The sequence below is a fragment of the Sander vitreus genome, chromosome 17, assembly GCF_031162955.1.
Source record: "Sander vitreus isolate 19-12246 chromosome 17, sanVit1, whole genome shotgun sequence".
NCBI lineage: Eukaryota > Metazoa > Chordata > Actinopteri > Perciformes > Percidae > Sander > Sander vitreus.
Window position 1 is genome coordinate 706,310 of NC_135871.1, and position 12,068 is coordinate 718,377.

Below are 12,068 nucleotides of genomic sequence, written 5' to 3' on the forward strand. Positions count from 1 at the left end.
GCCAGTTTCTTTGCATCAACATTCACGAAGGGCTTTGCATTGACTATTAATGGTTGAATGAGGCTGATCAATATGCGCATATTTCCAGGTGGACTGTGATTGATAAAGGGAACATTGCCTGCAGTTGGTCCATTTTTGGCTTTTGTGCACATGTACACTTTCAGTATGGATTCTACACACTTGAATCCTATTTGTGCCTTTCAGATTTGATCCTTTTGGCTCTTTCCTTTGCAAATCAAAGTCACTTTTGTGTAGAAGGACAAATGTTGAAGCAAGTGGTGCATGAGAAATTCAATCTTAAATCATCATTGGCCTATTAGGTCAAACTGGTGATTTCCTTAATTTGTGCAAACAAAGGGAAGCCTTGACTTGATGGAGCAGGTAAGACATCCATGTTGACTGAACGGGTTGTACTGTGTCATCATTCTGTGAAACAGTTTTTGAATATATGAGGCCTGAATTGTAGGCTACGCACTGGGTATTTGTTGGAATTACATACAGGGCTGAATAGGTACCAGCCAAGGATCCACCACTCTGACACCTGAATAATAGTCTCTTTGGAGGAAAATATTTTACTATTACTTTAACACGAAATAGTTTTTGTGTGACATTTGGAAGACATCTTACTGACAATAGTTCCATTGCGTATGCCATTGAATGTTCTACTTCGGAAATTAAATATTCACATTCTTTGCCAATGGGCTGCATTATTGCCCATCTTTTGTGAACTTGAGAAACACTTATCCTCACAGAATTTTTTGATGAAAAATTGCTGAATAGTCTGTGTTTTTACACAGTGAGTCTAAATTAATTCCAGACTTATTTTGGTAACCTCACACACTACAAAGGCTCTAAACTCTACAGGTGTACCTTATTTACTACAAAATCAGTAACAACGACAATAATTATTCATTTTTCCATGACTACTGCCAAATCCACCCTGAAACAGGCATGTATGCAATTCAGTTAATACTCATGGCATAATTAAAAAGCTGGAGGTTCTCCAACAAAAACTTCATTGATTGGTCCTGGGGGCTGGTGTCATTTTCAAGCTTTTACATCCAAATGAGCTATATTTCAAGTGCAGCGCTAATGATGCCTATGAATTGCACAGTGCCTTGTACTTCTCCAAATCATTTAAACTCACTTTGGTTCTTGGCAGTCTCCCACTGAGGCAGACTCTTGTTTAGTGTTGCAGTGAAGCTGCTAAATACGACATGTCTGTTAAAAAGGACCGTTGTCTCTGTTGCTTGTGTGTTTCCGTCTCTCCCAGAAGTGGACATCAGGCAGCAGGCAGTGGAGGAAATGATGCACAGGATTAAGAAAGGTGTTCAGCTTCGACCTGTCAGCCAGTCACCTAACCGAACCAGGAGACAGGTACCTTCAATAATTGTCTTAAATGATGTAACAATATCTGTGACCTGCTGTGGTTTTGACATTTAAAGCCAGTTCATGAAAGCTTTAACTGTAACCTGTAGTTTGATAGTAAACTGTCAGTAATGGCCAATAACGCTGCAGCGCTGTGTTTGTGTGCACTTTCTCTGGCACACACCTCCGTGCACTGGGTGTGGTGACCTGTGTGTGGTCGTGTTATGAATATTCCACCTACTCTCCACTATGGCTCTCACATTTTCAAAAATCAATGATTATTATGTTTTTTTCTTTGAATTCATGTGAACGCAACCCATGTAGAATAGTCCTAAACTACGTTTATTTATGGTGCCTCACTTGAGTGACAAGCTAATGATACGGTAAGGCTAATCCAACCATCCATCAATCCATCCATGCATCCATCCATCCAGCCATCCATCAATGCATCCATTCATTCATCCATTCATCCATCCAGCCATCCATCTATCGATCCAGCCATCCATCCATGCATCCATTCATCCATTCATCCATCCATCCATCCATCTATCCATCCATCAATGCATCCATTCATTCATCCATTCATCCATCCATCAATGCATCCATTCATTCATCCATTCATCCATCCATCCATCCATTCATTCATCCATCCATCCATCCATCCATCCTTCCATCCATTTTCCACTTATTTGGGGCTGGTTCAGTTCAGAGTTCTTTAGTTTCCTTCAAGGGGAAATTTGATCTGCAGTTGGCGGTACAAAAAAACAACAAAACAATGTAAAAAATAACACTATATGACTCCTTCAGCGTCATATTTAAATGCGCTTGGTCGGGACTATTGTGTCACTTTTGACGCTCTGGGTTCGGGACGTACGTCTAACTGACATGTGGCACCAGAACGGGACAGTTAGGTTTAGGCGTACATTTAATAATATGGGTGGGGTTATTAAATGTACGTTTCCATGACACGCCAGACAAGAACGGGACATGAACCCCGGTCTCCTGGGTGAAAGTCCTGTGTTGTTTGACCCATCCACCCCCCAACCAACCTCCTTACGCGGATTTTCGGTCTTTCATACTACTCTCTACCATTGTTTTTCTTAATACTACGTCATCTTACAGCGCTGTGTAGCTGCTGCTCTGCCCGCTGCGTTCCATACAGACGCTGAAGGAGGATTTTTGCACCGTATCTGATGCTAAGAGACACTCACCAAGTGTCAAGATTTCACAAGTTGGGAGTGAGAACGGGTTGGGGGGGCCGGGATCAAGTTAAGAAAGGGCTAAAATCGCCCCTGACTGTCACCAAAGCAGAATCCCCAGATGACTTGTTTTTTAACAAGATAAACGCTGGAATAAAACTGAGGCATATCAAAACTTTCACAAACTTTAGCTTCTGTGATAAATGTTCTGTTTGACTGTTCAATGTTCCATGCTTGGAAGTTCATATCTACAGTATGTTCTCATCCGTGTATGAGATCATAGAGCACTTTCGATGGTGTCTCATGTTATAATGCTCCATGACATGTTTTATCTGTCACACTGTGAATATTGAAAATTGCAAATTTGAATTGTAATCGCAATATCTGGCCGAAAAATCGCTATTCAATTTTTTTACCCAAATCGTTCAGCCCTACTTTCCATGTCTACTGTTCGAGGCCGCGTCTAAGATGATTTTCTTTCATGACAGACAATAAAGTTTTCTGAATGTGAATCTGCTGCCACCGTCAAACTACCGGCCTTTATGTCGTGTGTCCCACTCACTGCTTGTTTGGACTAAACAGACAAATGTGTCAGTCAGACAAAGAAAAGAGTGCCACCTGCAGAAAGTTGGTAGAAAAGTCCAGTACAAACTGCAGAGACGTCTCACGGTGAATACTAAACATTGAAGACAGAGAGAGAACATATGAAAACATGAAACTGGAGAGTTATTATAGGAAGTGCATGTGTGTGATTTGTTTTGCCGTGATTGTGACAGGAAATGTGTTGTCATCTTTGTTGAAAAATCCCCAAAGGAAAACCAAGTTGTACATTGTTGAGCGTCCATTGTTTAGTGCTCTTAAACCCATCAGCGTGTGGGATTATCTAAGAGCTGCTTGTTTTGATAAAACATGACATGGCCAAGACATCTTTTAGTCTGCGTGTTCCTCTGCCACAACAACTCTGCCAAATTAGATAGCATTAGGACCTGCTCTGTGAGGTAATTATAAATAATGAGGATGGGAAAATTGACATGACTCAAAATGATTGTGTGTTTACACATTTGCTTCTTGTGGAAAGCATACGTCGCCGTGCTTGCCTACAGTGTCTCGTCTTGGTGGTAAGAGGGGCAGTTAAGCCTCTAAGTGCTGAATGTGGAAAAATAAGTATAATGTGTCAGACTGCTGTTTATTTACCAAACCCATCTTTTTCCTCCTATTTTCCTTTTATCAGATGGAGAGGCTGCCCTCCAATTCTGCCATTCAGGAACTTAAAGGAATCATGGTAATGGGACTTTAAAACAACCCAATGTCCTCACAAGACATCTTTCACTGCTTGAACTTTGACTGTTTACACTGTTTACAGGAGGCGAGGCTCTGTTCTCCTCACTGAGCATGCAGGTGTTCACACCACAATTTAACGTTAAAGTATAATCAAATTCAACAAAGGCTGGGAAAGTAGTCAGGTGTTTTACCTAAGAGAAAATGCTACTGCAACATTTAAAGAGCTGCAGACAATATTTCTATACTACACATACAAGATGAAGAAATGAGCACGTTCTTTTTCTGTGGTGCTGTTGATTATGCGTCCCATCCAGCTGAAGTCAGACACGTAGCAGCTCAAACTGCTGGAGTTTCTTTGAGATCAGTTTTGTGTGCAAAGGTTCTCTATGTTTGAAACTGGTAAAGTGAGGACTGATGTAAAATATAGATGTGTTTCAGTTATGGGGGTTAAATTATGGAACGATGAGTAGAAAATAGGTTTGTCTCTGTTGAGTTTCAAAAGCTTTAAAGTCTAAAATAATTAAGGGTTATGAAGTTATTTGATTAAAATGTAAAATGACTACTTTGTTGTCCTCAAGTATTTAGTTTCATTTTGTTGGATTTCTGGGTGATTCTATGGGTATTATGGGATAGGCAATAGCCTGTTCCATTTTCAGTTAGCTATGGTGGCAAATTGTGGGAAATTGTTTATTTCATGTATGTTAACCGAAATAAAATGATTCATCATCATCATCATCATCATCATCATCATCAGAGTAGTTGCAGCTCCGTTGTTACTGAACAGGCTGTCTCTCTGTTTGACTGTGTGTGTTTTTGTTGAAACTGTCAAGGAGAACTTCAGTAGCGCCTCCCCCCAACCGAAGGCAGCGTCTCCGTCAACGAGCGGCGACGAGCAGCTGCAGAGGATCCTGCTGAGACGCCGCGGTGCCCTGGAGTCCCAACACCCTGCCAGTAAGTCCATCCCCTTCACTTTAAACTGTCTGCGGGCCATCATGCATCTACCAGGTCTTCCTGAATCTGTCTGTTTAGTAGGGCTGCACAATTAATCACAAAAGTATTTGTTAAAGGCAAAATATGTGTCAAACCATTCAGAATGAAGTATTGTGGTGCTGCAGAGATGTACACATCCTGTCCTACATACTACAGAAAAAGCAAAACACAATAATTATTTTACATTTTTTTACTGTAATATTTTTCAATGAAAATGAGAAAAATGATACAAAAGTGGTCATTCCCTCCAGTATCGGGAATCATATCACAATATCAGTCAAAATAATCTCAATTGGATGTTTTCTTCATACAGTTTGGTCCTTCAATGGTTTCTGTTGGTATGTGTTGGTTTCATCACCGCTTTCTTAATCTCGTTAGTCCAAAGAAACACATCCAGTACAGAATATGAATCGCTCTGAACAATAGAACTAACAAAAACTAACATACGTTAGAATTGTATTATGGCTTCTCTGTGTTTGCGTGTGATTTTGTGACAGAGGTTAAAGTGAATATAACCAGCTTTGTAGACAGAGTTCACACCGAAGCCAGACTGGGCTTCAGTATGAGCTCATTCTATGGAGTATGGCCCTGTAGACACACAGCATTCCCCTCTGCTTCTACTAGCAACCAGCGCTGGAAGAAGTATTCACATTCTTTACTTCAAGCTTTAGTGTGTTACTTTTTAATAATAATGAACGTCCGTTCCATTCAAGCCATCGCCAAATGAGTTGCTACAAAGCTAATTAAGACTATGAGCTCCACACAACTCTCTCTGGATTTCTCAGTGTGACTATGTTCAGAAGATTGTGGCGTCAGGAGACTTTAGAAGATAATGACCTCTTCTGAAGAGTCCATCATGTTTTTTAATCCTCCGTGTCCTCCTTGGCTACTAGTAACTGGGTGGAGTACAAGTACCTCAACATTTGGACTCAAGTACAGTACTTAGTTACATTCCACCACTGCTGGCAACACATCTAAACTCCCTGTATCAACCTGTGTCCTCTGTGACTAAGTCATCACGTTTATTTGTCACATACACAATCATACACAGTACGTGTAACTGTCAAATAGAAACAGAATAAAATAAGTCAAATATTTTACAAAGAAGTAATCAAACAATATAACAGTATGTTTCAGAAATGAAACTGACTGCTCAAAAACAAAAACTAAAGAATATGGCAGTATCACATGTACAGAGCAATGGCACCTCCAGCAAAGCCACGATATGAATAAATACAAAAATTGCACCTCTGCTATCACCCTCCAAGACACGCCTCAGTCCTTTCCTCTTCTGGGGTTCACCACTTATTTTAATTTAAGGTCTCCTGTCCCGCATCATCCCTCTAGAGAAACTACCCTATGTCTCCTTTTTTATAAACTGGTCAAATGTTTTCCAGATTTTCTCATACTCTTAATTAGTTAATCTCTCTCATGGACATACATTGTGCCACATGAGAGCTATAGTTCTTTTTGCCTGTAGTATAGCAAAATCAATACATTTATATTCTTGGGGTTTCAGATTTACATTTGTTGGATCAGCAGTCATTCTTACAAGGTAAGAAATGACAACAGATTGTTTCAATGAGTGTTTGTCTCTTTGTGCAGGTCTCCATCCCATCCTCTCCCCCGCTGTGTGAAGGGGCCCCAGGCTGAGCTCGGCCTTGACATCAGCATCCACCCATAGAGACATGACACAAGATCAGTGTCTAGCATTTAATTTGACTGTGTGATAAATGATCAAAGTGTATTATGAGGAGTCAGTGATACGGTCAGATGGTCCTGAGGGCATTTCCACATCAGGAAAAAGAAAAATCAGTCGCACCTGAACTAAGATCACAAGTGTGTCAGTGATTTACATTGAAGCCTCTGACGTGTATCTCACATTCAGCTCTCTTTCTAAAACTGAAGGTAAAGTCCACTTTATAGTTTGCACTGTGAGGAACAGGGGAGCGGCTTGTCCCCTCACCCACTCACACCCCCCCAACTTTCTTACCTGGATTTTTGCACCAGGCACGTCTGCGCTGTGTTCCTGCTGCGCTGCGGTTTTGTTCCATCCACATACTCAGCCGCGCGCCATACTCAGCCGCATAACATACTCCGCCGCGCGCCACACTCCGCCGCGCGCCACACTCCGCCGCGCGCCACACTCAGCCGCGCGCCATACTCCGCCGCGCGCCATACTCAGCCACGTAACATACTCCGCCGCGTAACATACTCCGCCGCGTGCCATACTCAGCCGCGCGCCATACTCAGCCGCGTAACATACTCCGCCGCGTGCCATACTCCGCCGCGTAACATACTCAGCCGCGCGGCAGCCATACTCAGCCGCGTAACATACTCCGCTGCGTGCCATACTCAGCCGCGTAACATACTCCGCCGCGTAACATACTCCGCCGCGTGCCATACTCAGCCGCGCGCCATGGCATATCTTTAATGGAGCAGAGAGTTGCTTCACGGATGCTTTTGGGACGCGCCGTGACGCGGCTGGTGGAATATCAAGCATCGACTTGAATGGCTGCGATTGCTCGCGTGGGCCTCGACGCCTCCAGAACGCAGCGCAGACACGCCCGGTGGAGAATAGGTGTTAGGCTACCAGTTCATGTAGGGCACTGCCTCCTCTTTGCTGCAACCAGCCTGCAGTTTGAACTAGCTGCTACACGGACTTAAGAATTTCCAGACACCAAATTGTTTAGGAAAAAGTCAGGAGCAACACAACTCATTTCACATAATTTACGTGAAGAAGATTCGGGAGACCTTGATGACTTCCACAGGAGCATTTAATGGACTCTCAATTGAGGAGAGATTAAGGTAGACAGTATGGTATAACCACAATATGTTATTGTGTCATGTCGTCCCAACTCTCTGAAGTTCCTGTCTTCCTGGAGGTGTATTTAAACTCAGCTGGAGGCGTTACGTTTAGCCTGTCCTTCAATAAAATCAAAGATATCGTGGGCGCCGTAAACACAGATGGCTAAGCCTAGTTTCCACCGACCTCCAAAAGGAGACAGTCCTGAAACAAAACATTCCCTTATCATGCAGCTGTCTAGATTCCCTGAATCTGTAGAGATATACATAATTATACATGGACAGCTTTGGTTATTAGAGACCGGCTGAATATTCTCGTCCCCTGACCTGTGACCTATGAATGACCTGATGTTGTCTAAGTTTTCCCTTTGTCTCATCATACCACAACATGGTGGTTCTGGAACTTCCACCACATAAATCACTGCAAAGTTTTAAACTGTGTTAACTGACAATGGTTTACTGATCCCATGTGGTAATATCCTTTACATAATGCAGTGCCGCCTGAGGGATCGAAGGTCACGGCCATCCAATGTTGGTAAAAAAAGATTTGTAACTAATTAACCTGTTCACCTGTGGAATGTTCCAAACAGGTGTGTTTTGAGCATTCCTCAACTTTCCCAGACTTTTGTTGCCCCTGTCCCAGCTTTTTAGGAATGTGTTGCAGGCATCAGATTCAAAATGCAAAAAAAAAAACATTGACTTAATCAGTTTGAACATTAAATATCTTGTCTTTGTAGTGTATTCAATTATACAGGTTGAAAAGGATTTGCAAATCATTGAGTTCTGTTTTTATTCCTTCATTGGAATTGGGGTTTGTATCTTTACTAATAATATGTTGGACTCATGTAAATGTATATTTTCAGAAATATTAAATGAAAAAATGTAAACCATCAAACAATAATTTGCCCCCCCCCCTCCCCCTGCGACCATGTAAAGGATAAGCGGTTACAGATGACAGATGGATGCTTCTGTTTAGGCAACAGAAAAGCTCTTGGTTAGGATTCAGGAAAGATAACAGTATGTGTTTACTTTATTAATGTTTAAATAAATCCACAATATCTCCCTTACCTTAGCCACATGTCTGTTAGGGTTAGGGTTAGGCCTCACAATGTGGTGTGTCAGATTGTGGCCTCACAACCAGATAATCGGCCGTCTGACAGTCTGGTGAGGTCGGTGACTCGAGTCTGTTCGGTGTGTTCCGTGCCGTCGTCCGTTGGAGGAGCTGTCGACCTTCATTTTGGCTGACCCTGACATGTTCAGTCAGAGACAGGGCAGTCGGGACTCACCTGGAAATGACGAGCGGGATGAGCCTCTCAAAATCTGACTAAAATCTTTTAAACTGACCTTTGTTGATCTGAAATGAAGACAGATTCAGCAACTGCACGGCCTGTTTCTCTCTTCAAATGTTTTCAGAAACACGTTTCGGTGAACTATTTTAGTCCAATATGAGATCGTATTCTGAATGAGCCGCCATGACAGTCTGGTTGTGAATTTCCGGAGAAAAAAGACCCACGTGACGCGTTCGTCCAATCAGCTGCCGGTTTTCATTTTCTGGGAAACAATCCAGATTAGCGCCGCCTGCTGCTATGGAGACGTATTACGTGCAGAGCGTACGCTCAAGTCGGTGCCGCCTCAGTGTGTTTTGAGGCATTTTTTTGGACCTCGGGGACCCGACTGATCAGTCCGACTGGCTTTACTGCCGACGGTCGACCGCCTGGTTGGTGTGTAACAGTAGACCCAAACCCCAGTCTCTGTTGTAGATCCACCCTGACCCCTCCTTGTGTGTGGTAGCACCTCCTAACTCCAAAAATGTTGTGACTGCTTGGAACAAAATCCAAGCAGCAGTTACGTTCCCTTCAAAATGCATTTGGCAAAACAAGCTGGTACAGTATGTCATTTAGTAGAATAGTAGAATAGTGGACAGGGTTGGAATCAGTCACTTTAGACCCAAAGTCTCTGCTTGTCTGTCATTATGGATTGCAGACATATATGTCCAATAGTTGAGTTAGTTTGAATGATTTTGCTCAAAAATGTACCAAACATGTGTCATAGCTGCAATGCATTCTGGTCTACTGAGGCTACTGTTGGTGGAGAAATCTCTATAATAGATTTCTCCCTATATGTGGAGGTTAAACATTTGTTTCATTCTGAGTAAATAATAAAATGTGATTTTAAAACAAATGATAATGATATGATGAGGAAAGTCGCACCAGTGGGCATTTCAATGAGTCCAGAAATGCAAAACACTTCACCCCTAGCTGTTTTGTAACAGTGTTAAAGGGTCTTAGGGTGGATTTCCCCTTTAAGCCTCAGTCAGTGGTGGGTGTTAGTCAGGTATGGAGCAGAGGATCAGCCTGTGCCCTTTGAAAATCACAATGACTGCGCTGCTGATTTAACCACAATGGTGGGCTGCTCGCGTGTTGTTTTGTTTCCCCTCGACACCTGCCCACATTTCCCAGACACTTCCTCGAGCGAGGGATTGAAACGTGAGAGCTGTGAACTGTGGGCGATGTCCGTCACCTATTGTGTTGCGCTGTTAATTAAAGCTCAGGCTTCATTTAGCACTGAGGTGCAATTTCCAGCGTCAACCTCCCCCGACAGAGTGTTGAGGAAATGTCATTGCTGCTCATCTCTAACCAGATTCATCAGCAGCAGGCTTCAAAGACTCCACTCCATCTTCCACACGCTCATTCATCCCTCGCTGCAGGAAGTCACACTCTAATTTTATTTAACAGCTCATTTGGTCACAACAGTGGAGCTGGTAGAAACAGGAAATGGCCTGTGAGGAGATTCTATAAACTAATCAGTTGTGCAGAGAGCATATTTGGTTTTCCCTGCTCTATTTTCTCATGACACAAGCAGCATGAGGATGTGTGAATTATCTTGGAGGACATCTTGGAGGATAGAGTGTCGGAGTAAATGGGAAGGAGAAGGCCTTTGTATTGATTTATGTCCCGTCCTCATATCCTCCCTACCGCGGCGAGGTTCTTCTAGTTTCTGTGTCCCAGCCGCCCCACCAAGAGTCAAGAAGTTTTTCCTCGCCACTGTTGCTCCAAATGCCTGCTCGTGGGAAATTGTTGGGTCTCTGTAAATGATAGTGTGGTCTAGACCTACTCTATCTGTAAAGTGTCCTGAGAGAACTCCTGCTGTGATTTGACACTATAAATAAAATGTCATTGAATTCTAGTGGATGCCGTCTTGGCACATCTCAATAGTACGCCAACATGCACTATAGTCTCTGATTCAGAGAGGATCTGTTGTCTCCGTCTTCCTTCCCTCAGCAGAGACACAGTCAATGACTGTCTCAGTTCTTTACTCCGCCATCTGCTCCAGCCGCCCAACTCGCTGATGTTGATTGACGGACGGTACACACACCGCTGATCGAGGCAAAACATGTAATTACACAAACCATGCTGTGTCCTTTTCTTCTCCCGCAGCCCATTCTCAGCTCTCCGTCTCTTCCCTCGTCATCGGCCGATACAATTTAATGTTTTGTTGTTTTTGTGTTCTTGTCCCTTCAGGGACCAGCAATTAGGGAGGTCCTTTTTAGTGTGTCTGGGAAACACTTAATTTGACCTATTTTGTTAGTCATTTCATTTATTTTCCCAAACATTGTAATTGCCTGCCGGGGAGCTTCAGTGGAGACGCTGCCGTGCGTCCAGCCTCAGTTTGTGTATGCATGTTTCATTGATTAGAGGTTGTCAGTTACAGCTAACCAAGAAACCATATAGAATGAAACTGGAAGAATTATCAGTTTGAGAACATTTATTTCATTTATAGTCATTAAAGTAAAATGGAGCAATTGTATGACCTAGAAAAAACCCAGATGAATTCAGAGAAACTGAAATGTGTCAACTGGACCATACTATCAACATCTCCAGTGGAAATTTTCATTTCCAGCCTTAACAAGTGAAGCAGAACTATGTTAGTGTGAGCAGGGCCATGTCAGCCACACGTTTAATGGAAGAGAGCTGTGAATAAGGGAAAACTCACTTGACAGGCCCATTGATGCAGCTGTATGCGGCTGGTACACAAAGCATTTGTGAAGCTCCTCCATTTCCCACTGTATACAAGCAGCCTTTTTTCATCATTCAATCATTTCCTCCAGGAACTGAGGATCCATGAGAGGGGGCAGCAAGGGTGCTGACCAGTTATGAAGAGGCCTTTACCTCACACGTCCCAAACACACAGGAGGCAGGCTTTGTTGGACAACACTGACACAGTTGTTTGTGTGTGTGTGTGTGTGTGTTCTCTGACAGCTACTTACAGCCTTTTCTTACCCAGCTCTGTTAAAGCACGGACCTTCCACTGGCCAAATGAACACAATGAATCAAGAAGTATTTAGTCTACTCTTGTATCAATTGGCTAATATATTGTTTGAGTATTGGTCTTTATCAGTGTATGATATGAAGCCACAATCATTCA

At 42.8% G+C, this 12,068-nt stretch overlaps 1 protein-coding gene across 1 annotated transcript in view; it reads left to right on the plus strand.

Annotated features, from left to right (window-relative positions):
* shtn1 (shootin 1) overlaps window positions 1–7,146 on the plus strand; it is a 51,619-nt gene extending 44,473 nt beyond the window's left edge. The window contains 4 exon segments of the mRNA XM_078273563.1: window positions 1,274–1,377; window positions 3,799–3,849; window positions 4,679–4,799; window positions 6,444–7,146. Of these exon segments, the coding sequence (XP_078129689.1) occupies window positions 1,274–1,377; window positions 3,799–3,849; window positions 4,679–4,799; window positions 6,444–6,475 (308 nt within the window). The 3' untranslated portion in view covers window positions 6,476–7,146.
* The last annotated feature ends 4,922 nt before the right edge of the window (window positions 7,147–12,068 follow it).